The sequence below is a fragment of the Athene cunicularia genome, unplaced genomic scaffold, assembly GCF_003259725.1.
Source record: "Athene cunicularia isolate RWA unplaced genomic scaffold, athCun1 chrLGE22_part1, whole genome shotgun sequence".
NCBI lineage: Eukaryota > Metazoa > Chordata > Aves > Strigiformes > Strigidae > Athene > Athene cunicularia.
This window is the reverse complement of record NW_020799534.1, coordinates 623556-638822: the sequence shown is the minus strand read 5'-3', so window position 1 is coordinate 638822 and position 15267 is coordinate 623556. Positions and strand designations below refer to the sequence as shown.

General features: G+C 54.5%; 1 protein-coding gene across 1 annotated transcript in view; it reads right to left on the bottom strand.

Moving 5' to 3' along the window:
* TFCP2 (transcription factor CP2) overlaps positions 1-15267 on the bottom strand; it is a 41021-nt gene that overhangs the window by 4095 nt on the left and 21659 nt on the right. The window contains exons 9-19 of the mRNA XM_026867626.1: positions 15160-15263; positions 8547-8698; positions 7896-7972; positions 7362-7467; positions 7049-7155; positions 6235-6387; positions 3827-3937; positions 2943-3031; positions 1758-1806; positions 1159-1252; positions 404-494 (exon numbers count right to left, since the gene is read on the bottom strand). Coding sequence (XP_026723427.1) covers positions 404-494; positions 1159-1252; positions 1758-1806; positions 2943-3031; positions 3827-3937; positions 6235-6387; positions 7049-7155; positions 7362-7467; positions 7896-7972; positions 8547-8698; positions 15160-15263 — 1133 coding nt within the window. The remainder of the gene's footprint in view (positions 1-403; positions 495-1158; positions 1253-1757; positions 1807-2942; positions 3032-3826; positions 3938-6234; positions 6388-7048; positions 7156-7361; positions 7468-7895; positions 7973-8546; positions 8699-15159; positions 15264-15267) is intronic.

Sequence of the window (15267 nt, the reverse complement as noted above, 5' to 3'; positions counted from 1 at the left end):
GCCGTGCCTCTGCCCGGCTGCAGACAGGGGCAGTAAAACACCAGTCCCTGCTTCTTTAGGGAAAGGTGCAAAGGGATATTCCCTTTCTGGAAGGGATATTCCTCTGAGGTGGTTCAGAGGACCAAGGAAACAAGTACTGTCTCACCAGGACCTTCTGGCTTGTGGCTCAGTTCTCTGACACTCAAAGGGTAAGATCATTTCTAACGCTTCTCCCCCACATGGATTTTCTTCCTCAAATTGTCTCTGGAGCAGTTGCCCTGCTGGCTAACATCAAATGTGACTGAAAGAGGTTCAGGAAGGTTAATGAAATGCTTCTTCTGTCTAATAGCAAGACCCAAGCAAACAGGCTAAAACAAATACAATTTACCTCCCACCCGCAATCAGCTTTTAGCAAACAACGTACCGTCCTTTTAACGCATTGAAGAGCCTGATGCCATCTGCAGGGCCACAGATCTGGATAACGTCTTCTCTGGTCAGCTTCAGTAAGTCTGCACCTACAGTTTTAAACATCAAAAAGGAGAGAGTCACACAATCCAGACCAAAATGTCCAGGATGGGTGGCTCTGGGCTGTGTTGGGTCCCCCTCCTCCTGCTCGCAGAGCTCACACCCCATTCCCAAATTGCTTCTGCCAACAACCTCCCCTAGAAGGACACTTGCAAGGTTTTTTTTCTAGACTGGTTTTGCAAGAGTGTGTTTGGGTACAACCCTGGGGCCTGTATTATCATTTACAGCCGTCTGTCCGGTGCCTCGGTGACCCTGGATAACAGAGGCCATATCACCAGGGAAGGCAAGGAAAAGAAATGCAAAGTGTTTCTTTACACTCAGCTCTTTCCCCCAGATCAGCATTTCTCAGCTTGTTTTAAGATCAGAGGTTGCTGCGAGCTTTTGGAAGAGAAACCACGCCGGTCCTCACTATTTTGCCAGTTGAGAGCGAGGTGAGAAACAAAGAAGACAGCTTTCAGGGAGCCACATTTTATTGTGTTACAAAAAAATACCAGATTTTTGAAAGCATTTATATTTGCATTTAAAAACATTTATATTTGTGTTTTAAAACATTTACATTTGCAACAGTAACATGAAGATGGCCTCAGGAGCAAGAGGAGGCCGAACGACTCAGCACTGAGAAGCAGCAGACATGGAGGGGATGTCGTAACCTACCTGAGAAGTTTCTGAAAAGCCGAGAAAATGTGGAGAAGCGGTTTCGGTGCAGCCACTGCTGGGCCTCCTGCGGGGTGCTGGTGGGCAAGAGGTTCTGCAATGTAGGAAAAGAAGGGTCACAACCTCAGAGGTGACGCGGAAGCGTCTCCACTGAGGAACGAGCACAGGTCAGCTGTCAGTGTTTATAATCACAGCCTTAAATCGAGACCCTAGTGAGCCAAGCTCACAGCACACACACAACAAAGCCTGCAGCCTGGACAGGTTTTGATTTGAAAGGCTTCAGAGAGACAGAGAAAGAGGAAGGAAGCAAAGGGGAAAGGCACAGTGAAGATCAAGGCAATAAGTAAAGGTCATAGCGAGCTACAAAAAGCTTGCTCACAGCTCTGCATCGCTGTACTGGACACTTTTCACCCCGTCACCTCTTTTTCCAACTAGGAGTCAAAAAGAAGTTATATCTCCCCCAAGATGTTAAACTAGAGCAGTCCCTTCCCCAACAAACTACAACCACACCCAAACCCGCCCCCGCTCCATCCCCAAATCCCGTTTTCTGACCTGTGCACTGTCCTTACCACAAGCATAAGCTCTGAGGTGTGACTTACATCTGCGATTGGAGGGGGTGGCTCGGGCTGATGGTTCGGAGAGCCATTGCTGGGGGGGAAGAGCCAGAGAGAGAACACAAGGTGAGAGCTGCTCCTCCCCTGCTGGCATGGGGCCCTGGCGGGCAGCACCCCCCACCCACCAAACCCCAGGACCGAGATCACCGAAACACAAGGACAGGCAGCTACGTGGCTATGGCAGTGCTGTAACTGTTGCAGAGCAGAGCAACACTCTGCAAAAACAAACGGCTTATGTTGGCATGTTCATAGGAGGTGGGAATGCCAGAATTGTCTGGGTTGGAAAAGTCCTTGTAGCTCCTCCATCCCAAGCATAAACCTCACCCTGACCCTCCCCAACTCCCCCAGATCCCTCAGCGTTGGCTCAGCCCGACTCTTCAACCCCCCCAGGGATCCCGGGGACTCCCCCCTGCCCTGGGCAGCCCATTCCAACGCCCAACAGCCCCTTCTGCACAGAAATCCTTCCTCAGAGCCAGCCTGACCCTGCCCTGGGCAGCTTGAGGCCATTCCCTCGGGGCCTGGCGCTGGCTCCTTGGCTCCAGAGACTCATCCCCCCTCTCTGCCCCCTCCTGGCAGGGAGTTGCCGAGGGCCAGGAGGTCTCCCCTCAGCCTCCTCTTCTCCAGACTGAACCCCCCCAGTTCCCCCAGCCGCTCCCCAGCAGACCTGTGCTCCAGACCCTGCCCCAGCTCCATTGCCCTTCTCTGGCCACGCTCGAGTCATTCAATGGCCTTTTTGGGGTGAGGGGCCCAGAACTGAACCCCCTCAGCGAGGGGCGGCCTCCCCAGTGCCGAGCCCAGGGCTCAGATCCCTTCCCTGTCCCTGCTGGCCACGCCAGGGCTGGCACAAGCCAGGATGCCATTTGCCTTCTTGGCCCCCTGGGCACACTGCTGTCTGGGAAGGCAGAGCCAAGCAGGCTGGAAGCTGAACTGCCGCTCAAAACACAGGCAGGCTCCTCATGCAAGAGCCCAGCTTTGCCTCAGCCAGGATTGGTAACAGCGCTCAGCTTCCGAGGGCTTTAATTGGATTTTCCCCCACTGATGCAGCCTCTTTGGCTGCTCCCACCCCACCGTACACCCCAGAACCGGGCCTGCCCCTTCCACTGCCAGCTCAGACACAGCAATTGCCCGCACGAGGCAGAACTCGACAGGGGGCCTCTCCCCCACACTCACCCTTCGCCAATGGAAAAGCTGCTGTGGGAACTGTTGAATCCAGGGGACGGCGCGTTATTGACGTACGTTATCTCTGGCCAGGGAGAACACTAGGAAGGAAAACCCAGAAGAGTCACAGGATTGCACTGAACAAAGACACGCGTCTGCTCTGGTCAGCACAGGTTAACAGCTATTTGCTGACTGACAACTGACTATGAAACAGAATTAAAGAATAAAGTAGAGGATTAAAAGAAGCCAGGCCAATTCACTGCAGACGGTCGTGAAGCTTAGAGTTATTGGTTCCTCATCTCAAAAGGCTGAAAAAAAAAACCATAAAATTCAAACACAGTGAGATCTGAGATGTAAACTGTTCCTCTGGCATGGGGCTGACACACAGGGTCCACCAGCCCAGGAACCTCCCTGCAGCAAGTCCTGCCACAGCTCCAGCCCGACTTGGGCACTGGCCAGTGTCCCCAGATCCCCCTGGAGCAGGATGAGGGCCCCCTCCCCAGGGCTATTCAGCACCAACCCCTCAGATGGTCGCATTTTAATAGACCGACACTTTCCACTCACACAGGGAAGAAACAACGGGGTTTTCTGCCAGCTCACAACCTCGGTGGCCAGTTGCCACATGGGCAGAATGAAGCTTGCAGGGAGAAGTAAATTAGACTATCTATTACAGTGTGGGAAAAACCATCATGTTCCCAACCACAAGAGCCCTTTTTCGGGTCTGGTACAAAATAACTCCTCTGCCTACAAAATTTATCTTGCTTTTGTCTTGCAGCTATCAACAACTTGGCCAAAGGTTTCACAGCAGAACAGGCAGTTCCTCGCCACCTGCAAGCGAGGTAAAGCACTTCTCATGGAAAAAACGATGCCAGCCGCTGCATGAAAGAGCATCCCACCTCTGTGAGTATCGTGGTTTCGTAGGAGGGCTGGTACTTCTCCTTCTCGTGAGGTGTTCGCTTCTCCATCTTCTCCCTGTCCGTCTTCTGCTTCCGGTCAGCTCCTTTGGGCTGGAAGGGAGATATTCCTGTTAGAACAGCAGCGAGGAAGGGCAGCAGCAGGTGGCTGGATAGATGTGCAAGAAATGCAAGAACCAAAAAAGGTGACTCATCCTTCCACTCACCCACTTGTTGCTTTACAGAGGGAAAAGGAAGAGGGCTGGGACTATCTGCACAGAGAATTTATGGTGACAGCATCATTTCTCTAACAACCCCAATACCCTGATCTACCCACGCCCCTAAAATGGGGCCCAGAACAAGGAGGTGAAACACTTTTCAGAATAAACTTCTCCCGACGGCATATGCTGGCTCTGAGGGCACAAAGGCCAGTTTCTGGTGTCACGTACCTGAGCTGCATCTCCTGCACTTTCATCAACCACTTCGAGACGCGGCCCTTCAGTGGCACAAACTGTGCCAGAACAGGAGAGTGCTCAATTATGTCCTTGCCTTTGCCACGGCCTTGAAAAACCCAGCACTTTCTCATACGTAAGATTAAGATTTGACTTGCTGCCTTTATCAAGCACTCACAGCCCCAGGGAAAGCAGCGACTGTGCCACTATAATGACCAAAGCTATCCCAGCGCTCCCCTCAGCAGAACCCAAAAGAAATTCCCTTAAAACTTGGCAATGCAGGGGCTCTGCCTGCACGCACACGCGGAAGGAACCTGGCCTTGGTGGACCAACACAGCTGCCTGCCAACATGCAGGTGCCTCCTGAGCGCATCCACGGCACCGCGGGGACACGTTAGGACTGACCACAGCCCTCCCGCTCCCTCAAGCTCTAAATCCCCAAACTTCTTTTCCTCTGGACAGCAAAGCTGAGGCCTGAACAAGCCACCACCATGCTCCCAGCTGGGCAAGGTGGTGCTGCTTAGCTGGGGCTGGGTTAGCCAGTTTCTGCCATGAAAGTCTAATGGTTGCTCTTATCTTTTCACAGTCGGAGCTTCCAGCAGGTGGAAAGGATCTGTGTGCTCCAGACACCGATGAGTGTGGGTAAGGGCCCCTCAGTAGCTCTTTTGAAGCACCGACACACTCCCAGCTTTGAGGGGCAGAGGGAAGAAAGGAAAGAGCAGGGCAGGAGCCTGAATCATGTTAAACCCACAAAGGACACCCTGTGGCGAGCAGATCTCACAGAAGCACAGAGAAACACAGGCCTGGTGATGAGTCTGTCACCCAAAGAGCAGCCCTGAGCCAGGAGTGTCAGGCGAGCCCCAGGAACAGCTGAGATCATTCTCTGCAGGGAGACTGTGCCCTGATGCCACAGCTTCACCACTTTGGGTTTTCCTGGTTCAAGGGCAGAGCCAAAACAAAACAAAAAAAAAAACCAAGAAAACCCACAGCCGGGCACAGAGCTGAAGCTCAGGAGAAACACAGCAGCAAGTGCCTCAAAACCTCACAATCCTCCAGGTGCCTGTTGGGGACCAGCCTCATCCCTGAGCTCCCAACTCCCCAGCCACCTGCAATCTGCCTCAAGACACCAGCCCGAGTTCAAACACGCCCTAACAAATCACACTCCTGCCTTCCAAACCTTATAATCCAAAGAGGCAAAAGAGGAGAGAGAGAGAAAGGGAAAGGTGCCAAGTCAGCAGCAGCAGGGGATGCTGCCTGACACCCCGCAGCACCTTCACGGCAAAGCAGCAGCAGTGCCCGGCCAGGAACCGACCCCGCCGTGTGCCAAACACCCCTGAAGGTGGAGAAAAGAGGAGCCCCCGACAGGAATTTGGGCAGGATGGGTCACGGAGACAACCTCAGCGTTCCAGACAGCGTGGGCATGGCATGTCCCTGCTTATTCCCTGCAGAGCCACCCCCGTGGCGCTGCTGCAGCACCGACCCTCCTCAGGCACCCCCAGTGCTGCGGCTGCTGCCGCTGGGTCACGGCTTCGGGTCTCTGCAAACGATGTGCAGCAGGGCCCGGGCGCCTGAGCCGCTGCAGGGGCTGGATGCAGATGAAGCATCAGCAACATCAGGTAATAATAAAGCAAGGAGTTCAGACAGACACCAAAGCTCCTTGGAGGATCTCCCAAGCTGATAAAGACTCAAGACTAAACGTGGGAGGTTTTAGAGGCAACACAACCCATGTTCTCCCTGTTCTTGGCTTACTGGTTTTGTAGCCTCAACAGCATCCAGACTCGACTGACAGAGGGGAAGGAGGGAGAGCGGCAACACGAGACCAGAAGGACCGAAAGGCCCTTTTGTGGGCAAGCTCAGCCACGGCCCTGCACCCACAATGACCACTGTGGCTGCAGCAGGAACTGGGACTGACTCCCAGTTTGTTTCCCAGCGGGGAAAGGCCACCAAGGGTCTGAGGTACCTTGAAGACCTTGATCTGGCAGCTGGCTGAGTGCAGGTGCTCCGTGTACTCCCCGTTTTCATTCTCCTTGAACGTGTCTATCTGGACCCGAAAGGGAACCCCCTTCTCTCCTCCATGCTTCCGCATGGTGAACTCCGTGCTGATACAGTGCACCTGGGGGAAGGGAAGGCATCCCACTGTCAGGAATTCTGCCATGTCTGACCGACCACAAACTGCCCGTTCCCCTCATGGGAGCCAGGACAGCACTGATGGGAAGGGCAGCCTGGTGAGAAGGGTGAAATACAGAGCTGGGAGGGGATCACAGCAAGTACCCCCAGCATTAAGGAGTTAAGGGGATGCCACAGCAGAGGTGGAGCCACATTCCTTCAACAAGTTTTGCAACCTCTTAGTGTCAGAAGCAAGGCCCGGATCAGCAGGGCAGAGAGCTCCCAGCCTCCGCACGCCACAGCCTGTTACTCCAGGCGGGAGGGTCAGACTTCTAAGAGGCATTTTAGGCAGTTGGTGAGATGTGCAAAAGCATCTAAGCAAGATGGAGACCCAAATCGTGAAACCAGCGGAACCTAAACAACCACAAAAATGTGTAAAACAACTTGTTGGTGGTCAGCTGTGCCTGTGCCTTGCCAACACATGAACTGCTGCTCTCTTGCATTGCTTGAGGCAGGAGCTCGGGTGTATTTTAGCTGACACCCTTCTACCAGTGTGGCATCTGGCTGCTACTTCAGTGCTGAGTTCAAAAAAGCATCTTCTTTCCCCTTGGAAAACTTATTTTTTCCCCTAGACCCCCACCACAGGAGTTTGCCCATTTCTCTTTTACCTGGATAAACACTGAAGTCCTCTTTGAAGGATCCCATAGAAACTCCACCGTGTTGAGCTGAGTTGGGTTTGCTCGAGGGTCAATGATGCCCACGGACATTGGGATATCTGTAGGGGCACATCGAAGAATAAGCTGCAGTTCGTAGCAGAAAGAGAAGGAAGAGATTCACAGGGAACATACAGAAGAACCAGCCGTGTCTCAAAGCTCGGAATTGTGACGGTTTGTCCCTTCAAGTCAAGGGACCAGGAGCTCAGCTGGAGGCACCTCAGGCACTCACATGTCCCGCAGCCCCGGCGCTGCCACGAGGACTCACCTATGTCCAGGATCCTGTCCCCAGGCCTGTTCCAGCGCCAGCCCTCCAGCTGCTGGTGCTCCGTGTACTGCAGCCGCCGGTCGTGAAACACCACCCGGAAAATGCTCTAGATGGAAGAAACAGTCAGTGCCTGGAGCTGCCCCAGGAAACCTGCCAGCCTGCAAGCTGCGAGGCATCTCCCAGTCACAGCGGGCAGCGAGGGGGTCTGAAGGCTTCGTGGAGGAGCCAAAGCAGTAACAGAAAGCTCAGACAGACCCTTGGACAGAAGCGTGAAGGCGGCAGCTCCCGAACACTAAGCCAATAGCAACTGCCTCTTGGCTTGACCCCAGGCCCCACGAGGCTGGTTGGACCCCACCAGCCAGGCTGGTCTCACCGAGGTGGGAGAAGGGGAAAGGGAAAGCCCCAACCAAGTCCAACCTAACCCACATGCTGGCACGGAGGCTGCTGCAGGAACGCACGGCAAGGCCTCGCTCCTGGCTCCCGAGGGCAGGGGATGGCCCCGGCGGGACACGCATCATCACGCTCTCTGCTCACCTTCACCAGTTTCCCATTGATCTCTGGCAGCTCCCCGATTTTCCTGTTGTCCAGCATCCGGATTTCATAGGACTGTCCTGAGGGAAAGACAAGGGCCCCCCACGATTAGTCAGGGATGAACCTTTGGTGCTGCCCTTCCTCTGGCATTTTGGCCTCTTTTTGTGGCACACTAGACACGCCACTTGATCTTCTTGCCATGTTCCGGTGTGCGTGGGGGGTCACACAAGCCATTAGAGCCACAGTTCTGATGCCCCTTTCCAAGAAGGGACACTCCCCCCTTCTCACAGCAGTACTTTCAAGGAATTGCCTTTATTAACCAAGAACAGGGGAGAAATCGATTACACAAGCTTCACCCAGCTTTGGCCGCTAACCCTGATCTTCCAGTTCTACCTGAAAGCAGCAGGTACAGCTTGAACCTGTAACACCCCCCGCAGAGCACCCCAGCACAGCCACTCCAGTGAATCACCTTACAGCATGAAGTTTTAAATTAAATTAAAACCTACAGGTGAAGTAGGTGGCACTTCCAAACAGGAGCTTTACCACTGAGACATTTTCCATTCCCAAGGGGAAATTTCCAAGAGCAGAATTTTATTTTTTAAGGAGTTTACACAAGGAGCACACAGTCCGAGGAGGGCATGGGGCTTCTCTCACCCTGGTTGAGATAGGTGAGTGTTTCGTCGTGCAGCTTTACGGCAGGTGAAGTGGCAGCACACAGCACGTACTGGAAGGGCAGAATTTTATTCTCGTTTTCAGGAGGCAAACTTGATTCTTCCTGCTTGAAGATGGGCAGGGCAAGGACGTCGCTGCAAAGAGATTTGTCAGACAGATTCATTTCAGCTCTGGCTACAGAGAGATGATGCGTTTGGTATTTAGTTCCTCCTCCTAGGAAGAGCTTTGAGCTTTTTTTAGTTAAAAAAAAATAAAAAAAGAACACAGACCCTGACATCTCTCTGCAGAACTGCAAAGGAGCGTTAAAGCAGACCAAGCAGTCTGTGGCGAGCACCTGACACCCGCTCTTGTGACAGCTTTTTTCAGGTTAGCCTTGCTATCCACCCAAAACACACATTTCCTGCTTCAGAGCTAAGAGACAACAGAGTTTGTGTTTCAGACCAAAGCCTAGCTCCTCCGGCAGCGCAACTCCTGCGCCACTTGTGCGGCAGCGCAGAGCTGCTGCAAAGACACACATGTGCAGAATGAATCTGTGTCGTGCTCGTAAATGCCCGTCCTCTTCCTCCCGGTACCAGCCTGCTCACCCTCACCTCCAAAGTGGCCCCCAACCCTCTCCCCTGCTCCAAGCACAGCGGCCAGGAACTCATTTTCCCTCCAGGAGAGGCTTGGCAGGAATTTCAAGTCTTGCTCAGGTCAAGGTTGCCAATTTTTTCGCCATCGCCTCCTCTGTGTTTATAAAAGCCCCCGACTGCCCCAGTGAACAGGGGTGTCACCCGAAGCGGAGGCAGAGACCTCGAGGTACACCGAGCAGGGGGTTGCACAGTCAGAACACCAAACCCTCCTTCCCGCAGCTGTAACTTGCTGCATGACACACGCGACCATCTCAATGGAGCAAATCCCGCAGGCTCTGACAGGGAAAGAGCAGGAGGTGCAGCCCCAGCTTTCTCCAAACTCAGCCCCCAGATCCAAGGGCCCTTTGTGCTGGGCACCACACAACCAGCCAGCCCTGACCCAAAGCAAGCGCTGGGGATGGCCACCGGGGTCAGAAGAGGCCGCACGTCACGGGTGACACAGCCCACGCCACCGGACAAACCAGACCCAGATTTCTGATCTGCCTCTTGCCAAAATCCGCCACGATTCCTGCCCGGCTGACATTTAAGGACAGTGGGAACTGCCCCGGTTGGCTTCACCACACATCATTAACCTGCAGCAGCCCAAGCTCCCTCCTGGCTGTCAGGCCATAGCAGATGAGTTACACAGGAGCTCCACGTTGTGCCACAGAGCAGCAGCTACAGCTGGCACGAGCCTGGGCTCAGCACCCTCTGGGTGCTGCCACGCTGCTCCTGGCATTGGCTGGGAAAAGCAAGGGTGTTCAAGCCCCGTGCTAACGACTCTCCCCTGGAGAAGGATGTCTCCAGGTCTTTGCAATTACACAAAAAGCTCTCTGTCTCCACTTTTCCATACTTAAAAAGCCACGTGGCAACAAGAACTTGCTGAATAATGTTAAATTAAAAACCATCAGCGATACCCCTGAGCCTATGGACATGTATTTAATAGAAATTGTTTCAGAAGCTGACTCTCAGCAGTTGTTTTGAGCCATAACAATGGCCAAGAGCAATCACTCCATAGTGCACAGAGCAGAACATCCTCCCACTCATCCACACGAGCAGAGCCCGGAGCAAAAGCAGAGCCTGGGCAACGGCTTCGGCACTGATGTGACTGCAGAGCTGCAAATCAGCTGCTGGGGCCACCCAGTGCCACCCCACTGCCCCGAGGGGAAGCGTGGGGACAGAGCTGTTCGGGTCCCTTCCAAGGGCAGCAGCCGAGCACCCCAAGCCCTGATGAAGTCAGGCTGCCTGCCCCTCCTGTTACAGGCTTTGGGCTCATGGATGTGGAAGGAAGGAGTTAAATCAGGGGTTTTTTTGCTTTAGTTGAACATTAAAAACCTTTCCCAAGGAAAAACTGGACTTATCTAGCCAAATACCAGCTCCCACCCCAACAGGGCTTTAACCCTTTGGCCACAAGAGACTAAATACCCCCCCTTGCTCCAACACCATGCCCAGACCCGAGCAGGAGAGCCCTTCCCTGCCCAAACCCCAACGTACCTACGGGCTGTTACACAGAGCTGCGCGGACGCCCTGGCCTTTGCATCAAGGCACGTGTACACAATTAGGTAAATTACACAACCCGGAGGATGAACTTCCCTGCAGCTCCATCTCATTAGCCCAGGAACAGCAGTTTCCTCCCACAGAAGGCTCCTCACACGAGCCAGCTGCCGAGACAGGACAAAGCACGGGTGTTACCGCTTGCTGTTCGAAAGCGCGAGGAGGGGGCAGACCGGCACTAACCTGCTGTGCCCAGAGGGATGGGGAAATTCACGTAAAGGCTACGCCCTGCACAAATTCTCCCAGCAGCTGGAGAAACGCGGGATGCTCCCCACCCTCACGCACGAGCGCGCATTTTCCTTGCAGGCTTTGACACGACACCTTAATCCCACTTCTGCAGACCTCAGGACACCCCGGTTTTTGCTCTTTCTTTTGCTTTGTGTCACACAAGCACAGTCTGGGTGAGAAAGAGGCAAAGCTCAGCTGTGACCTCCCCACGTGCAAAGCCAGTGTATCAAAAGCATCATTTATTTTTCCTGTGAGTGTGGAGCGCTCGGGTGATGCTGGAGCCCCGTTACACAGCACTGCCATCCGCTCTAACGTCCCAAAGCTGCTTTTCAGGGCTCCAGAAGCTCCACGTGGCCACTAACACCATCCTGTTGAGGACGGCAGCACCGTCCCCACAAAACCTCCCCAAACCCAACCTCTAGATTTTGCCAAGACCCTGCACAACCACAACACAAACCCCACATTTTATTGCAAGCTGCAAAAAGGGAAAAAAAAAAACCACCTTAGGGTAGTCACATCCCTGTATTTCTGGAATAAGAGTCTAACTCAATTAATCAAGAATAATCACCAAGCAAATGATGGTTTGCTTTTGCCAGCAGGTACTGGGGAAGCAGCGCTGCTTGGGGTGCTGCCCTGCAGGCACAGAGGTTGGCAGCAGCGCGGGAGCAACCCTTTGCCGCTGCAACGGCCTCGGGTTTTGCCAAGAGCCCCTTGGCTGGGCCCTCTGGTCCTTCAGATGCTGTTACGTGTCTGTGCAATGGGACCCAGGTAACAGGGTCAGCTAAATGCGTTGGAGGGTGCCATAAAAAATTTAAGTATTTAGAGACAACACAGTTATAAAACAGCACAGGAAAGGTTGACAGCTCCTGGGCCTGGCGTCTGCGCGGCATCTCCAGGGGAATGACAACCTGCAAAGGGCAGCAAAACGCTGCAGCCTGCAGGGCGATTCACAGCAGCACATATTTTCCCTCCTGCTGGTCTCCCACCCTGCCATCGCCCAGCAAGTTCTAGAGATTCTGGGGGTCGTTTGAGGAGAGCCGGGAAGCTGCGAGTCCTTCAGGTACTGTCATCCCACGAGCAACATCCCTGTGATGCCCAGCGTGGCCAAACCAAGCTGCCACCAGCAGATCTTTTCTTTAGACACGGTCCTGCCCTGCTCCAAAGGCACCTGGAGAAGTTCCTGCAACTCCTGGGGACATCACCTGCCTTTAAAAAAAGTAATATTTCACTGTGCAATTTAACATGGTTTTGGGGAAAGACACTTAAGGCCTCTGGTTCTGGGGTGGGAGAGAATCTCCTGGAAAAGAGGAAAAAAAAAAGTAATTACAGGAACACTCTGCGGATGGAAGTATTCAGCCAATGTCATCCAAAAGCCACCTCTGCTCTCCTAAAAAACCTAATTCCAGGGAACAACAGTAATGCCAAGGACTCAGGTTTGTTAACAAACACAAAGCACAATCCCACCATGCAACTCCAACAAGAAAAAGCTTCCAGCCAAGCAACAACCCTCATCATCCTCCGCCACCTACCAGCGCTCGTTCCCAAGGTAGTAACGTGCCTCTTCCATAGGGAAAAGGGATGAAAGCAGAAAACCCTCACGGGGCAAGCACAGAAAAGCCACCAACACACTCAAAACCCGAGGTCCCTGTTGAAACGTTTCCCCCCTTCCCACAACACGGAAAGAAAATGTCAGATGTCAGGACAGGAAGGTCGTCACGCTCACCTACGGGGGCACACGCTCTATTTACGGGCAGCAGCGTAGGTCAGGAGAAGTCTCCGAAAAAGAGAGTCGGGTTTCAGACGGCTGAGCGCGCCCCGCAGGGAGCACAGCTAGGCGGCAGGTCAGGCTGGGAGCAGCAGCGCAGCCACCGTGCCCCCAACACTGAGCTTGAAGCCCTTTTGCGCCAGTAACGCAGGGTGGAAAAGCTCTGCAGCCGCTCTGGTGTGTGGCACGAGGATGTGCAGAGCCGCGGCCTTGGGAAACCTTCCCTCAAACCTCCGGCGCAGAAAACCAGCGCCCAGCTGGGTCAGCTGTGGTAGGGAAAGGAGGTGAATGCTTTCACATAAGCATTCAGGTTGGAAAAGCCCCTCGGGATCATCCGAGTCCAACCCTCAGCCCGACTCTACAAAGTTCCCCCCTACCCCACATCCCCCACAGCTCATCCCAACAGCCCTTAAACCCCCCCAGGGATGGGGACTCCCCCCTCCCTGGGCAGCCTGTTCCACTCTCTGACCACTCTTCCTGGGAAACATTTCCTCATGGCCAGTCTGACCCTCCCCTTTGAAGCTCACCACTGCAAGATTTCCCTGTGCAATTAGAACTTTGATGCGCGGGTTGAGCTCAACAGAGGCGAGTCCACACGTTGAGCTGATCCACAACACCTTCGCTCACCCTGAGGGAAGCGTTTGCGCTCAGGACCCCTCACCCAAAACAAAGGGGAAAGGGGAGGAAAAGGAGCTTTAAAGCTTCACAACTCCCTCTCTCAAAGCGAAGCTGGACCTCCCCGGCACACGTTGGGAACTCCCTCCCTCCCAGCGCAGGTAGTGAAGGAGGGAGCTCCTCTGGAGCTGCCGGTCACGGCACTCGCTGCTGCTCTGGACGGGAGGGGCGATGGACACGCTCCGCCAAGCTCACGCATCATTGGGAGTTGGGATTTTCTTCCAAACATTCCAATTAAACAAATCCCAAAGGTTGTGACAGATCCTAAGAGAGGTCAGGAATAATTTTGGGAAAGCGCTGTCTCTCCTCATCCCTGGAAGAAAGGAGAGACAGAGGCTGGCCAACAAGAGCTGCTTTTCCACTCCCCCTGGAAAAGTTTTACCGTGAACGATCATTTTTATTTCTGACTTTAACCATCTCCAATCACAGCCCCCTCACAAAGCCCCAGTCTCACATCAATGTGTCCTCCTGTGGCACTTCCCTCCTCCTGGCTGGCTTAACTTCAGCCCCCAACCTCCAGACCTTTCCCTGCCACCTGCCTGCGTGGAGGGATCCATCTCGTCCTCCCTCCTCCCTTCCAGCTGAGGGGGATCCCAGGATGAAAACAAGAGGAACAGAAGTCACGTTTGAACTACTAAAGCTCTCACCCCAAATTACAGCAAGGCAGCTCTCTCACAGATAGCACTGGATCTGCACCAGCCCACGATGGAGATGATTAATGAAGGGCAGTGGCAGGGAAGCGCGTGGCCGCTCGCAGACCGACTCGGCAGACCCTGCCCAGCCCCACACCTCATCCATGGGCTGCGCTTCCCCGCGGTACCTCCCGCAGGCAGAGACGCGGCGTTGGTGGCTCTCAGATGGGGAGCACGACGCAGTGCCTGGGCGCCGGGGCCGGGATCAAGAGGGCAGAGCAGCGAAGCAAGCTGGGACCCATCCCCAGGGCTTGGGCCGCATCCTCGTGTAACACGTTGGAACATTAAACGCTATTTATTGAAGCGTTCCGAACCCGATCGCTGCACTCACGCACAGGGTGTCTGACCCCATGGGGTCCTGCTCCTCTCCTTTGCTCCCAGTTTAGCTCAGTCAGAAGGACGGAGCTAGTCTGACCTGAAAATAACATGCTGGTGCTCCTCAGGGAGGGTAATTAATTATGGCAAAGTACTGCTCCTGGGGTGATTACTCTGTGCTACACAAAACCAAAGCAACTGGTCACAGGCTCTTCCAACCAGGAGCAGTGAAGCGCAGAACTAACCCTGAATCCGAGACACAGAATCATTCAGGTTGGAAAAGCCCCTCGGGATCATCGAGTCCAACCCACAGCCCGACTCTACAAAGTTCTCCCCTACCCCACATCCCCCATCGGATGATTTCCCTGCAGTTTGAGGGCATCAGGAGGCCAAAGACCAAGAGCAACACAAGCACCGCGCAGCCCCGGGCCCTCGAGCGCATCTGCTCTCCGAAGCGGCTGCCCAGCGACCCCCAAAGCCCCGAGCAGCCGACGGGCTCCTCGCACCTGCGACTCCACCCAGCTTCAAGCGGGCAGCACCACGTCCCAGGGTGGCTGCCGGAGCCCAGCACCCCGCTCCCTCTTGAACTGTTCCCTGGTGTGATGCTGCGGCCACCAAACGCGCTGGCGAGCGGCACTCCCCCAACTTTAGGCACCTTTTGGGGCTCTTCAGCCCAGCCCGATCCCCCCGAGGTGACCAGTCCCTGTCCCTGGCGCAGGATGGAGCCTTTCGGGTGGCCGTCGCAGCCCACCTACCTCATGCTGTAGGCCCCAGCGCCCAGCTCCTGGCCGATGCCCGACAGGCTGGCGTCAAAGTCCTGCACCAGCCCAGACTCGATCACCTCGTCCGCCAGCGGCAGCTTC